Below are 15897 nucleotides of genomic sequence, written 5' to 3'. Positions count from 1 at the left end.
TCCTTAGTCCTGGCCCCTCCCTCACAGGTAAGGATGCTTGCAGGCCTGCTCCTCTCTCTGCTGGCTGCTCAGCTCCGGCCACAAGCTGCCAGCCATTCCTCAGATCAGTGCCAGAGGCAACCAGGCTGTAGGAAGTGTTTTCTAGGAAATGTAGCTAAAGGAGAAAAGAGCCTGGCACTTGCTGTGTGGGCAGGCAGGCAGCCTCAGGCCAGCCACTGGAGGAGCCTGAGGGGACTCTGCTGCCAGCGATGAGGCCATCTTCTGCTAACCTGCAGGCTCTGGATCCTTCCCGGCAATTCCTCTCCTCCTCTAGGAAGCCGCTGAAGGTGGCCCTCCCCCAGCCCATCAACCCGGTTACACAGATTCCTGGAGGCAGATAGGAAAAAAGATGGTGCTGGCCAGTGGTGGTGCGAGTTCCAGGACATCCAAGGGAAAAAAAAAAAAAAAAAGGCAAATTTCTGGCTTTTGCTTTTCTTCCTGACCTGAGACAAAGGCCTGGAAGGCTTTTTCTCCCACCAGCAGGCCCCATTCCAGCTGATGGAACCAGGCTGGCTAAGTATGTTCAGGCTAGTCCTCAACACGCTTACACGGGGCTGTAGGTGCATCAGCTTCGCTTCCTCTGCTTAGGCTGACTGACCCCAAATTAGGAAAAGGGGACCATCCCAAGCCACTCCAAACACCTGCAGTCCTTAACGAGGGTCTTATCCTCGTTCTGCTCTGGGGAGAGTCTGCGTGTGCGCTTTGCTCTGTGTGTGTCCTTTGCCCTGTGTGGATGTGCATGTTCTGTGCATATGTGCTTTGCTTTGTGTGTGTGTGTATGTGTGTGTGTGTGTGCTTTGCTGCATGTATATGCATGTGTGCTTTGCTGTGTGTCTGGGTGGTGTGCAAGCTTCTTTACCAGTGGTCATCTGTTGCTGCTACTTGCGGTGTATGAGGCTTTTCTTGCCTTTGATTCTTTAATTGGCAGGGGAAACGAGCCCCATGGAGACCCCTGGGTGGCAGCCATGTTATCTGAGCTGTCCACAGCAGCTGTAATGGTGACACAGCCTGCCCCCTTTTCTGGGTCTTCTCAGCACACATCCCCAGTAAACAGCTCACTGGCCCACATCCTGCTCCATAGCTCTGCTTCTATGTGGGTCCTCGTCATGCAGGGGAGGGGAGAGAGGAGCCACAGGTCTTGCTGTATCTGCCCACATTGTTGGGAGGCTACACACCCGCTGCCCAGAGGCCCTGGCACATGTGTCTTGCTGCCACCACACTCCCTCGCTCAGTTCCCAGTGTGACAACAGGTGTGGTCCTAAGGCACACCCAAGGGCAGCTTCCCACCTCAGACATGGGTGCTGTGGACCTCGAGGCTTCTGCTGTGCCGGGGGCTTTTGCACCACCGGAGGGCAGTAAGAAGTTGGCTGGCCGTGCACGCCACCCCTCTCCGCTGGCCGGGGCGCCTTGTGCAGGGCACGAGGGTGCACTGGAGAGCAAGCACTGTGCCCCTCGGCTGATCCCCACCCTCCTCGCGCCTGCTGGGAGCTCAGGTTCCCGTGTCAGGGACCTCACTCCTGCCCCAGAGACCTGGCTTCTCCCCTTCATTTCCTCCTCTGGAAGAGTAGTCCGTGCGCTTAACTGCTGAGCCTTCTCCCCTCAATTAAATTTTTATACAATATGTTTTGATTATGCTTCCCCCACCTTCAACTTTTCCCAGATCCTTTCTATCTCCCTACTACCCAACTTCATGTTCTCATTCTCAAATAATCAAAAATCCAATAACAGAAAAGAAAAAAGCCAAAACAAAAAGTCACCCTCCCCCTCCAAGAAAAAAACCCACAGAGTTTTTTTGGGTTTTTTTTTTTTTTTTTTTTTTTTGGTTTCTTGGCACTGCCCTGGAGTGTGGCTGATATACCCAATGGCATGCCACTGAAGAAGACTGGCTTTCCCTTTGCTAGCAGGCGGCAAACTGCAAACAGCTTCTGGGCTAGGGATGGTCGCCGGGTCCCCTTTACGTGTCAGTGCTGGTGCCCCGAAGGCTGACATTTTGAGAGTGTGGCCTCCCCATTTTTCTGTTCTGAACATTGTCATAATTCTTCATGCTTTGAAGAAGGAGCTTGGCAATTTTACTCTGCGCTGGGTCACACTGATGACGGTTGCTACTGGCAAGTTAAGCTGGGAAAGGCCGCTAAGAGAAGGGAGTGGCAGGGCTGTGCTGGGGTTAGGCTGAGCTCACTGCTCCTCCTTCCCGAGCAGCAGAAAAGCCGGACAGTAGAGGCTTTGATCAGGCTCCCCGTGATGTGGTGATGTCAGGAGGGTACACAGGGCTGGAGGAGGGGCAGGAACAGGACCAGCTCTTCCCACCCTCCGGCTGGAGTCTCCCAGCCATGCTCACCCTGCCAGCCAGGCTCAGCCTGGCACCGACCAGCCCAGCCTCTGTGTGAGCTCTTCCAGTGACAAAGAGAGTGCCTGTCCTCGTGGACTCCACTCTTGTGAGGAGTTCTGAGGCTCCCCAAGTCCCTCCAAGGCTCAAGTGACCTCCCTGTGCTCCCTCCTCTACACGGCATGGTGGGTATTCTCTGAGGAAGCCATCGCACCTGCCAGAGCGGCCTTCTTGTAGCAGCCCGGGCTGCTCTCCGCAACTGGTCTTCGCTTAGCTTCCCTTGTTCATGCCGTCTCACCACCAAGCCGTGGGCAGTGGGCGTCTCTCTCTCCTGTGTACTCCACTTTGGATGACAGTCCTAAGCCGGCAGCAGCCAAAGCGATTTTTTCTTTTCTTTTGTTTTTCAAGGCAGAGCTTCAAGGCTATGTTGCCCTGGCTGTCCGGGAACTTGCTTTGTAGGCCCTGGCCTCAAAACTCACACAGATCCACCTGCCTCTGCCTCCAGAGTCCTGAGATTAAAGGCGGGTGTGCACCATACCCGGCCAAAGCGGATTTTTCATGTGTGTAGACATCTAATGAAGGAAGAACCAAGGTGGGCCCCAGAGCCTCTCTCAACTGCCCCAGGAAAGACACCAAGAAACTGCAAACCAAACACAGGCACTGACAACTGTCTCAAACAGCCAGGCGGCATCATCTGTCACAGGCGGGAAGAGGGCTGAAATGGCTGTGAAAGGTGCCAGGCAAGGAACAGGCACAGAAACTTCAAGAACCATGTGCTGTTTACCCCAGAACCACTCTGGAGGAGGCAGGCTCAGCCAAACATGGTACTCTACACCAACTTTTGAGAGCAGTAAGAAATGGCAGCTCTTCAGGCCCCCGTCTTCCCTCCAGCTCCTTTTGTAGTCCACACTGTTACCCCAGAAAGTATCACCAAGTCCCCACCCAGCCCCGCCTACACCCTGCGGTTCCCCAGATCTTTGGAATTGAGCACCCAGCAGAGCACTCAATGGCAGAAAGCATCTCATTTCCAGGCAGCCTCAGGGACCGGTGGAACCAGCCAGGAGAAAGCTCTTCAGGACTACACTAACCTCCCTAAAGTTTAGGGCTTTTCAGTGCCAGGCTCACCGTCACAAGAACCCACAGAGAGGACCTCAGCTGGGGAAGGCTCCCAAACACCAACAATGCTTTTCTCCCTTCTGACCATTAGTTCAAGGTCCACACCATGGTGACATCACATCTGAGAAGCAAAGATAGGTCTCTATTAGAGCATGAAATGTCTTTCTGCTCTAATCTCCTCGCCTTCCTAACGGCTTCTGTGACCTCACCTGCTGTCTGGGAGCATAAGATACAGCGTGTGAGGGGTCAGCAGCACAGCCACACTCTAGGTTTGCCAGACTCAAAGACCCCGAAGCTATGGATGGTACAGTGGCTCTCAACAGCCTCTATGGCAATGACAGTCTTTGTGCACAAGATGTGACAACTGGAGTGAAGATACATCTAAGACAGAAAGACTTCCTCTGTTGAGCTGGACTCGGGCAGAAAAACATTCTTCAGCCTTCAATACGGAGCACACCCACCCTCCATGACTCATGTACAGTATCTCTTTTAACACTGAGAATCACTCATTTAATACCAAAGATCATTCCTTGACAGTTTCCCATTTGACATACAAGGAGTAAATGAAAAACAAACAAACAAACAAACAACAACAACAACAAAACATTCTCAGTGGGCAGAGTTGGGGTTCAACTCCTGGGCAGAGTCCCAGATCCTGGTTCTCATCTGTGGGCCCTCTGCCAATCTCAGACCTACAATTCAGAAAAGAACAGAAAGTATTATGGCATTGAAGTCTCTTTCCCTCTCCCATCCCACCATCACATGAGAAAAGATAACAACCACAGACCTCAAGGTTTTTAGTGGTTAATGGTGTCTCTGCCAGAGCTCAGGGGGACATTCTAAGAAACCATCCTTCAGGGCTTAGGACTATTACATTTACTTCCAAATCGAGAAGAATGAAAGTGCAGAACTTAAAAATCTACCACTGCTTTAATCCCAGCACTCGGGAGGCAGAGGCAGGCAGATCTCTGTGAGTTTGAGGGCAGCCTGGTCTACAGTGCTACTTCTAGGACAGCCAGAGCTACACAGAGAAATCCTGCCTCAAAAAACTGAAAATGTAAAACAAACACAACCATGTATACTTCATTCTTGGCATTCTTTATAAAACAGACTATTTAAACTTGTGTGTGTGTGTGTGTCTGTGTGAGGGTAGCTACTACTGAGGTCAGAAGAGGGTATAGGATCCTGTTGCCCTGATACAGGTGGTTGTGGGCCACTCAACAAGAGTGCTGGGACTCAAACTTGGGTCTTCTGCAAAACCAGTGTGTGCTCTTAAGTGCTGAGCCATCTCCCCAGCTCTGCCAACTGTTCACTGAAAACAGAGACACTCACAGAAGCCGCCTGCTGATCTAGGGACTGAAAGCCAGTTAAGTCCTCCACTCTCTAAGCAGCTGTCTGACTCTACTGGCGATTGGGCCAAACTGCACAAGGAAACCGACCACCCCAGAAAAGGAAATGTCAAAGTTCCCGCTAGCTCTGAAATCCCAAAAGCCAATGGGCCATGTGCTGATCAGTGTCACAACGTACACACAGACTGCTCACTCTTACTCTGTAGCCTAGGTTGGCCACCACGCAGTCCAAACAAGCCTGCACTATCTATCCTGCTGCTTCTGCCACTGAGTGTAGGAATTACAGTATGCCCCATGATGTTTGGCAAAGCGATCTTTTTATTTCTGCAGGCCTGAGGATTAGACCCAGGACCATGTGCATACCAGGCATGAGCCAAAACCTTTTTAGTTAGGTGTTGATTAACGTGACTTACATGAACGAGTGACAACAGATTTACCCACCATTTAAGTACTTGGGAACTCAAAACATTTCCAACTGATATTGCTGGAAATTTGCCAAGTACGGTAACTCTTACAGACCTAACTAAAGTTCCATACTCAAATAGCAGAGGGATGTACTGTAGAGCTGATTTTCTGGCTCCTTCTGGCACAGGTTTAGCATGGGAGGGCCAACCTTCCCACACTGACCTTACACTAACTAACCAGAGAGTACACTGGTGAAAGCGATGCTGCTCCTGGCTGTATCCTACAAGGTCTTGTTGGCTACTATAGTGTTTTTGGAAGCCCTGAGTTGCCACTGTACCGCATCAGCGTTTAAGGTATCCAAGACAAATCCAAACACTGGTCCCTTGTCCTTAATGGAGTAAGTACCCACCACGGTAGACAAAAAGCTTGATTGTGGATTGTGGCTGCCTTGGTTATTGGAAGGGCTCCAGTCATCAGCACTGTGCACTGTCCTGCTGACTTATGTAGGCCTTTCTCCTGTTCAGGGGAGAGTCAGCTGAACGGGCAGGTGAGCAGACCTGAATGGCAGCCTTCAGGACAGAGGCAGTATGGAAGCGGACTTTCTAGTACCTATTTTCATTGCAAAGTCTGTGCCTTCCCTATATTACCCCAAATAACTGGGGCTCCTTTTCTAAGCACTCTAGTTCTACTCCCTTTCTGGGTTCCTGTCTTCTTTACCCTCAACTGACCACCATCTGGTCCTGAAAACATTATCAACTGATAAAAAACTGCAGTTAAGACTTTTTTTTTTTTTTTTTTACCCAAAGTCACTTTTCTTAGGAACAGCAGCAGGGCTGGAGAGGTGGCTTCAGTAGCTATGATATGAGTACTGGCTTCTTGAGTAGCACTTGGGAGGGCGGATCTCCAAGTTCAAGACCAGCCTGGTCTACAGAGTGAGTTTCAGGACAGCCAGGGCTACACAAAGAAACCCTGTGTTGAAAACCAAAAAGTACTGCCTTCTCTTCCAGCGGACCCAGGTTCAATTCCCAGTACCTACATGGCAGCTTACAACTGTTTGTAACTCCAGTCCCTGAGGACCAGATGGCCTCCTGCTGCCCTCAAGGGCCACCGGTCATGAAGACAACATGCAGACACACACAACATGCACACACACATGGACAAAGAACACCTGTCCCTGCCTCCACAGTGAGTCTCCAGTGCATGCGATGGAGTCCTGCACCTTCATTCCCCAGAGAGAACAAGTGTTTCAGTCTCTTCCTTGTACCCTGGCTCAGTTGTACCCACTGTACTGTCTTTCTCTGACCATGAAAAGGGTGCACTGGGCTCTGGTCAGTCAGCCCTCCGCACCCCATGCTGCACCTGCGTTTCTCTGTGCATCCTGAACTGCAGGCACATCTAGTCTGTGTTTCAAGCTTCTAAGAGTCAAGAACAAGGTCACCCAACCCCTGAGAGGTAAAAATTTATTGATTTCTATGACATCAGCATATTATGATACGGTCACACCTGCTCATACAGCTGACTTCTCAGACCAAAAGAGGATTTGGTTTTGCCTTTTAAAAATACATTTTTCACCAGCAAGAAACATTTTTTTTTTTAACAAACATTTTCATATTAAGTGGGCATTAAAAACAATGGCTTTCCCCCAGTTCACAGGCAATAGGGCTGGTCAGTAACAGATCTCAAAGAGCCTCAAATCTGCTTTCAGGCCTCGGTCCCCAGTCTGTTGTCTTCCACATACAGTACTTCAGAAGGAAAATAAAACTTCAGCCTCAGCCAACCAGCATCTTAAATCCAGCCAGGAAAAGAAGAGGTAGACGCAACTGTAACCCTTTAACTTATTTGGTAGGATTGTGCAAGATATTTTAATACATTAAACATTTTCAATGGGGTCAAACATTCCACAAACAAGTGACTAAACTATCAATGTTTTTAATGTAAAAAAACAGCCATCCTAGTGACAGGCGTACCACATTTACTCAGCTTTGAGAACGCAGCGTGCCAGCCCTGTTTTCCTTGAGAAGCCTGCTTTCTCAGGCTCTCCAGAACCGGAAGCTCCCTTGCTCACACTGATGTCAGTGCTTTTCACACGCTTTAAAACCTGCAAGGGCCAATGATAGGATTTTTCTTGGATTAGTGAGTAAATAAATTCTGTGAATTTTATTCAACCCTAGTAATTAAAACATATTAAAAACAAAAAGACCAGGACAGTGGTGTGATGAAGGTAGCTCTAACTTGTCTCTAAGAGCTGATCATTTAGTTTTTTTTTTTAATAACATTTTTATGTACACTGGTGTTTTGCCTACATGTATATATTTGTGTCAGATCTTAGAATTACAGACAGTTGTGAGCTGCTATGTGGGTGCTTAGAATTGAACTCAGTTCCTCAGGAAGAGTATTCAGTGCTCTTAGCCGGTTAGGCATCTCTTCAGTCCCTAAATTTAGGGTTTAATATAATTAAAAATAAATTATCTAAACTTCTAATTAATTCTAAAACTAAAAAGACATTCTGTACAAGGGTAAGAATTTAATATAAGTCATATACTAGATTAGACTGAAGGAGTTTATCTGGAGATGGTTAGTGTAGCAGGACATAATGCCATCAATCAAATCATGGTTGATATTGTCACAAGTTGGCTCTGAGGGTTCACCAATGACAACTATATTCTATTTATATTTTATTATTTGCTAACTGCACTAAGAATCTGTTAGCAACAAAATTTATTGCACACGTGTATACGTGTACGTACATAATTTTTTCCGAGAGAGAGGACGGCTAACCATTCGCCAGTGCACACCCACTCAGAGGACCAGAAGGTGCAAACCTTGTAAGTCCAAGAAGGAACCTGGTAGTTTTCTCACCGGCCACTGAGCATGAGCTCCAGGCACAGGCAGCAGCACTCAGTGCTGGGGAGCTGAGACAGCACAGACGCCCGCCCCACTAAGAATTAAAAGCATTATTTTTGAAAAAAAATTACTTTATTTTCTCTACATTAAAAAAAAAAAATAGAACCAGCTATTAATTTTTGCTGAGAAAATGCTTTGTTTGGTGTTCACAACATCTAAATTTCTGAAAAGATGATCTGGTAAGCTCTTCCCCGATGTATCCAGACACCAGATCCACATATGACCAGCCCTTTACAAAAGTGAGTTACAGTTGCCACGGCCTTTAGAGTCATTCTTAAAACACACACTGTGACATGCAGATCACAAAGAAAGCTCAACTAGCTGAAGTAAACATTACAGCATCATGAAAACAAACACCAATCTGTAGAAAATAAATATAACTTTGTAATAACTGTAAAGAAAGTGAAAGCACTTAATAAAAATAATGGCAGTTGGATGTGTAACTGTCTTATTACCCAATCATAAGATATGTTACTGTAAAATGCATAGACTCCTTACATGTAAAGAATTTGTGCACAACAGTTGTGTCAACAGTTTTACACAATAAAAATAAAGTCATTCAAAGTGTCTGCATACTTTGCAACTAGAATACACATACTTTTTTTTTTTTTTTGCTCTTTACACTGTTTTAAAAAAATATTAAATGTAAAACCCCTCAGGTGGAGATTCTGCAGGAAACCCCAGATTGTGTCTTTCATGTGACTATGACATTGTCCCGACAGTTTGGAACCTGTAGTATATTCTCAGTACCTTGCAGTCACCCAGGGCTGATGCGAAGTGACCACCAGAGAGCACACACCAGTGACTGCTCCACAGCATGCCAGGCTCTCTTGTGATCCACACATTTCCAACTTAGATGGCTTTGGTCCCAAACACATTAGTCTGTGCCCCTTGTCACATGCACTGGCACACCTGTGGCCAAGAACTCTCTCCGGCCTGCTGATAGACAGAAGGCTCAGAGCACTTGTAGGGCAAAACCCCATACAAGACACCATTATCACCATCCTGGCTGAATACACTTCTTGTAATGATGACTTTGGGAGAAATCCTGTGTTCACTAGTATGTAGTGACTTCAGAGAAGAAGATGAAAAACCACAAAAAAAGATCAGTTAAACCTTCCTATTCAGTAGTGCAAACAAAATATTTGTTTTTAAACATAAACAAAAGACTATGATCAAAGACTATTTTCTGAGCTTATACCCAGGAATAACTAGTTGGTCGAGTCTTTAGGTACCGATTGTCAAGACACATCACTAAGACAAATGAACGAGGAGGAGCCACATGGCCTCTCAGTGCTGATCCAGACAGCAGCATTACAGCCGAGGGCCACAGCGGTGACTTAAGACTGCCTTTTCCAGCCCACAGGCTATGCCAGCTTCGGTGCTTTCTCTTCCTACTGGTTGTCTTGCCTTCCTGTTATTTCACTACTCATTAATACAGTCATAAATACAGACAAAAATCAGTCAGTGGAAAAAACTAAACTCAACTTTTAAAGTAGTAAGCATCCCTAGAAGGAAAAAAAAATAGTTTGATGAGAGTAAAAATCAGAAATTCCTACAAAAAATTTAACTTTTGGCTTCCTATGACTTAACACTGGATTAACTACCCTGTAATTGACTAGTTTGTTAGCATTCCCTAGGTTTCTTTTTGCTGTAGGAGATTAGGAGTTGTAATATCAAAACTAACATCATGACAGATCTGAACCCACACCTATATTTTCAAACTTCCTATAAAATTCTCACCTAACTTGTTTATCCATCAAGTTTCACTCCTCTGCTTACAGGTGTCTCTGTCCTATCATCAGCCACTTCTGAGACCAAGGGTGAGGTGAGCTGCTGCATGGTCCCACTTGTGCCAAAGACTCTAGCAGTGAGTCACCCAGCCTGTGGTGGGAAACTAGGCAATCTAGCTGAGGGCAAATGCCAAGGACACCAGGATAAACTGACATGGCTTTGCTGACCTCCCCGACTCAACACATTAACCTCTCATCCACTTTACACACCAAATACAAACGGAGTTGTACTGAGCTCTATAGAGTGGCATACTGTGGATTCCCCAGATCGCCATAAAGAGCACCTATTTTCTCTTCACATTTCCCAGTACAAGCAGGTGGGCTCCAGTGACTGACAAGGAAGCACTATCAAATCTCCCAAACATGTTTTTCACACACAAGACGTGTTGAAAGAACTGAAGAGGTGTAGGACAGATCAAACACACATCTATTTACAGCTCATCTCTATTACTAAAAGTTGGCTCACAAATCTATAGTCATTGTCACTCTAGAGACTGTGGAAATGGAACTGCAGTTGAAGAAACACATCTTAGGAGAGTGAACTTAACATGTATAGTATACTTAAAGGTCACGTTCCTTTGGAGCACAGCAGTGGTAAAGTGGGCCAGAGTCACATTTCTGTACAGGACTGCCCAGTGTCGTCTGTGGCTTGCTGGGCAGTGAGAAAATGGCCTGCTGGCTCGGACTGCACGCTATCTGTACTTGAGAGTGAGCAACTTCTCCCCCAGACCACCAACTAATGTCTCAATCCAATTCTTCCTTAAATGTAATAGTCTTTCCTGGGCCTCAAAAAGAGGCCCTGAACAGCTTCTCTCATTTCTACATTGAGACTGGTTTCGCCGATTCACGGTCAGTGTAAACCAGAGTAAAATGCTTAGGTTTCAAAACAGTTATGTTTTCTAACAACTGAGAACAAACCAAATGTCTTCTGCAGCCTGGCAGCAGTGCTGTGGTGGCACTGAGGTATCTTGTAGCGTGTCATTCTCTCCTACACGCTCTAGTTTGCTACAGGTGAAGCTGCTATGGGCTTTTATTTGGTGTTGGTCAACCTTCCTGCACAGCTGGGGAGAATTCATGTCTTTTCCTTTCTTGTTTTGGTTTATTTGAAAGCAGAAAACATTAGTCTTTTTTTTGTTGTTGTTGTTTTACAGCCTATTTCTCAGAACTGTTAGTTGTTGCTAGTAACAATAGGGGCTCTACAATGTTCATACCACAGAAAACTACTGCTGACTTACTATTCTTCAAGCTCAGGAGTTTACCACCCCCAGCCAAACCCGTCTCAACACTGATGCAGTGCCTGCACTTTTTGCCAGCATTGGTTCTCCTATGAGGTAAATCACAGAACAGAATGACAAGTTTTATAAAAGTTTTCTAGAATGAACAGAAATCTGCTTGACTTTGCCCTCTTTGAAAACAACTGGAGAGAATGCGAAGTGTTTCTGAGCTGCTGCCTCCTGGTCCTGCCACCCTGAGAGGAGCAGCTGCTTGACACAGTAACAGAACACACTGATGTCTGCACAGATTCTTGGGGACACAGGAGCCTTGTCAATATTGCAAGCCAAGGTCTGGTTCTACCTCTTATTTCCTATTTCCCTGAAACTGGTCATGTGAATGTTTTACATTAATTTGCTTAAACCGCCCCTAGTGGTGCTGCAATGTCAAAATTGGGGGGAGGAGATCCAGCTACCAATTGGGAAATGGGGTCAGGAAGGTGACCAATGAAGGTGGTGCTAGAGTGCATCACGGGCAAGCACGCAGACAGGAAAGCCTCCTGGGAGCCTGCTCACGGATGAGGCTTCCCTTTGTTTCAGGCTATGCTATTATCCTTTCTACATTTGCATCTGATAAAAGTGCATTTGGTAAAATACAATTATCACTCTATGATATGCCTCTATACAAAAAGAGAAAGTGGGTGCCCCCCTCTCCTGACAGAAGGGAAAGCACTAGCACATGTAAACATGGTGCTGGGCTGGCTGAGCTAGCCTTTCACGGGATGTCAGGTATACAGTGGACACCGCTCCCCACAGAGACCGACAATGCTTCACCTTAGCCAGGGTTACTAGATAAGGAGGCCACTCCTTAGGAACGTGCCCACCGGCTCTCCAGGCTACCAGTACCTCAGCATGAAGAATGGACACAGTAATGTTGTAGAGCTCTGCCCTAGGAAAGAGGCGCATAGCTTCTGAACCTTAACTAAAGCTCACAAGCTAGTCACAGGGGCATGACCAAGTGCATCCAGTGGCGACAGTTTCTTTCCGAGTCTTCTAGGATGATTTTATGATTTCCTCTTCTCCCAATGTGATGCCTGCATTAAATGTATGGTAAAGTGTATCTCTTTAAAACATGAAAAGTTCTTAAAATATATTAGCACATCATTGTATTACTAATCCTCATTGCAGTAGAGTTTTAAAATATCCCAAAGGGGGATAGACATCAATCCATCCATTGAATTTCCTTTGCCTTTTATATATTTTGATTTTTATATTTTGATTTGTACATGTAAAATAATGCACATGTATGAAGTCTGAACTCCTATGTAGCAAGTCCAAGTCAGTTCCTAAAACAGACAACTGTAAAAATACTGAATGATGCTGTACCACAGGTAGCCTGACAAAAATGCAAAGGACTGAATGAGGAATATCCACATGTTGCTGAGGTTCATCTCCCTGGAAACAGCTTCCTTCTGGCCCTGGGTAGGAGGAAAGGCTCCTAGAAGACAAGACAGAAACAGTGATGTGCTCCCGCAGTACAGGTCGGAAGTAAAGCTGAGTCAGTCCACCCAGTTAGGTGAGTCTGCAAACTGCCCTACTTTGCAGAGCTCCCCTCTAACACACAACTGTTAAGCTGCCAAGCCTGACCAGCAAGCCAACCTTTGCCAAACACTCTTGTACCCACTGGGCGAATGACTCTGTCCCGAGCCTATACCCCTGATCTGCAGCAAGGCCCAGCGCTCTCTAGGCTTTGTTCTCTGTCTTCCAGTTGTCAACGGTCCTGTCTGCTTTCTTTCTGTAGGTGTGCTTATTGTCCATCTCCACTGGAGTCAGATCTGTGAGAACAGACATTGTGGTTGCCTTGCTTCCCTCTGGATAGCTAGACTTCCACAGTGGTCAGACACAGGGGCTATGAAACTGACATCAAATAATTTCTCAAATAGCAGTTTTTCTTTTTTGCTGCAAAGTGGTTATGCAACTGACATTCTCAAAATACAGCAAGCTTCGCAAAATTTATCTTCACAATAAGAGAGAGGATACAGAGTAAACATGTCTTTTTTTTCTTCTGGAAAGAAAACCTACACGGCTTTGGTGCAGTTTCCCAAGATCATCCTGCCACTTTCAGCACTCATCTTTGTCCTGGCTGATAATCCCCAGGGTAAGCTGGCTCATAAGGGGATTTGCTGTTCACAAGCAATTCCCAGGCCAAACTGAATTCTCCAGTCTCAAGGTCTGGTATGCAGGGGGCCTTTGTCAAGAGGCTCACCACTGCTGCTGCAATTCAAGCCAAATATCAGAAGGCACTGAGGGTGGGAAGTTAAGACTTCAGGCAGTGGTGGCCCTCACCTTTAATCCCAACACTGGGGAGGCAGAGGCAGAGGATCTCTGTGAGTTTGAGGCCAGCCTGGTCTACAGAGCGAGTTCTAGGTCAGACAAGGCTACACAGAGAAACCCTGTCTCAAAGACCAAAAAAAGGAAAAAAAAAAAAAAGACTTCCTATTTCCTGATCATTGTTTAGGCACTGAAAAAAAAAAAAAAAAAAAAAAAAAAAGGCCTATAAAAGCAATGTGTTAAAGCATGTTGGTTGTTAGTTTTCTTCTTTCCATCGTCCTTTCTTCTTCCTGCTCATGTTTTTCTCCTTACATTGTTGCTTTGTATTTTGGTGCTCGGGACTCAATGCAGAGCCTTAATGGATGAGGCAAGCACTCTACCACTGAGCCACACTTCCAGCCTGAGTTGTAATTCTTAATAGACAAGGTCTCAGTTAACAAGGAAGGCTTAGAACTTGGAATACCCCTGCCTCAATCTCTCAGACCTGTAGTACCAGGACCTGTAGTTCTTACAGAGTACATACAATACTGAGACTCTAAAGGAACTAAGGATAGATTTCCTTTCCTTCCCAAGGAGAACTAACTAACTTTGTTAGTTATTTGACAATTATTGAAAATAATTTTTCAATTACTGAAAATAGCAACTAGACCCTTTCTTGTAAACAGAAGTAATCCTGACTCTTCTGCTTCCTGTTGAGAGGACATCTGCTGACACCCCTTTCTGCTTTGACACAGGCCCAAAGCAATGGGGCCACGTAACTGAACTAAAACCATGCAACAGAATAAATCTCTCCATGACAGGGAGGAAAAAGCATGTAAAAATGCAGTTTAAAATGACCTCAAATGATGACGATATGCATTAAGCAACCAAGTACAATGTCAGAACATGACAGTCATTTGTTATTCCATCCCCTTCCAACAGCTACACATTGGTCTGCAGTTGTCTGCCGGTGTGCTTGAGCCACATCACTGTGTGACATGCTCATCACTCCATTTTGTACAGGGCTGATGAAGGAAGAACCTGAATCTTCTTTCCATAAATTCTAAGTTGAAGTTCTTAAGTACAGAATGACTTTGATGTCTAGCCTAAATAACTGAAAGAGGGCGAGAAAGGTAGTTCAGAGGCTAAAGAGCATCTGCTGTTCCTCAGAGGACCCGAGCTCTGTTCCCAGCACCCACATTAGGTGGCTCACAACCATCTCTAACTCTAGCTCCACAGATTCCGAAGCCTCTGGCCTCCTCTGAGACCTTAACTCATGTGTGCACAACTACGCACAGACACACCCACCCACACATAATTAAAAATAATAAAACCAAATCTTTTAAAAATAAAGGTAAATAATTGAAAAATGTTTATCTCCTCTAAAGCATGTGCTCAGAATCTCTGATGACTTCAGAAGCGTATGTAAGGGAGGTGCTGTGTACCTGTCTTATAAAAATGGGACAGGAGGTCCTCCTTTTCAATAAAACGCTGGTAGAGCCAGCTGGTGAGGTCCTCTGTCTCCAAGGGCACGTCTCCGATTGGGAAAATCCTAGTAAGAGTCAGAAAGATAAAAAGATCTGCTTTAATTCAGAAGTCAAAACCACTCAGAACCTAACTTAGCTTTATTAATGAATCATACACACAAAGTGACTTAAATGCTAGGCAAAGAATGTTCCTTGGCAAGATTGCTTTATAAGAAAATGAAAACCAGACACAATTGCCCAAACTGATGGCTTTTCACTAAGTATATTAGAATACTGGCTTTGTGAACAGGGAAGGTTTGTTTTGTTTTTTAAAAGATTTATTTTATGTGTATGAGAGTTTTGATAAAACTAGGTCTGCGTACTATGTGTGTGCCTAGAGAGATCAAAGGATGGCATTGGGTGTTCTGGAAACAGCTGTAAGCTGCCATATGAATGCTGGGTATCAAACCTGGGTCCTCTGCAAAAACAAGTGTTCTTAGCTGATGAGCCATCTCTGCAGGCTCCTCCTGTTTTTGTGGCAATCATCACTCCTACTCCTGAGTTACAGCCTCAGCCCCAAACAGAGACTGTTAAAGTAGAAAATAGACACCAAAAGGCTCACGGCAGATTTTGGCGACTGACGCCTGCAATCCCAGGGCAGCCTGGGCTACACAGTGAGGCCCAGCTGAGTGTAGCCTGCACAGCCATACTCTGTGGTCAGCGGTGCTTCCCAATGAGCCTGTATCAGCTCTTGGAGACCCACCCTGAATCTTTGGAGTGTTTGGCAATCTCGTGCTTTCATTTTAACGCTAATTAAAAACATTCAGAGTAACACAGATGATCCTGATTGTGTTCTCTGCACTGCAGCCACGGCGGCACCAAGAAATAAAGGTAAAAGGCCAGAGAAGTGAGCACAGAACACTTCAGAGAAAAGTGGGCTTAAAGTCTAGCATGCAGCCGCGAACTTCCCTCTGGCTT

At 45.8% G+C, this 15897-nt stretch overlaps 1 protein-coding gene across 4 annotated transcripts in view; it reads right to left on the bottom strand.

The window, feature by feature from the left end:
* Window positions 1–3973: 3973 nt before the first annotated feature.
* Lpgat1 (lysophosphatidylglycerol acyltransferase 1) overlaps window positions 3974–15897 on the bottom strand; it is a 111600-nt gene continuing 99676 nt past the window's right edge. For 2 of the 4 annotated variants that reach the window (XM_021658478.2, XM_021658480.2), the window contains exons 7-8: window positions 14899–15005; window positions 6682–12641 (exon numbers count right to left, since the gene is read on the bottom strand). In XM_021658478.2, coding sequence (XP_021514153.1) covers window positions 12490–12641; window positions 14899–15005 — 259 coding nt within the window. In that variant the 3' untranslated portion in view covers window positions 6682–12489. Of the gene's footprint in view, window positions 4174–6681; window positions 12642–14898; window positions 15006–15897 lie in introns of those variants that run through there. The other 2 variants (XM_021658481.2, XM_060364933.1) reach the window with 2 other exon arrangements.

This window comes from Meriones unguiculatus, chromosome 11 (assembly GCF_030254825.1).
Source record: "Meriones unguiculatus strain TT.TT164.6M chromosome 11, Bangor_MerUng_6.1, whole genome shotgun sequence".
Taxonomy (NCBI): Eukaryota; Metazoa; Chordata; class Mammalia; order Rodentia; family Muridae; genus Meriones; species Meriones unguiculatus.
This window is presented reverse-complemented; position numbering and strand designations above follow the sequence as displayed.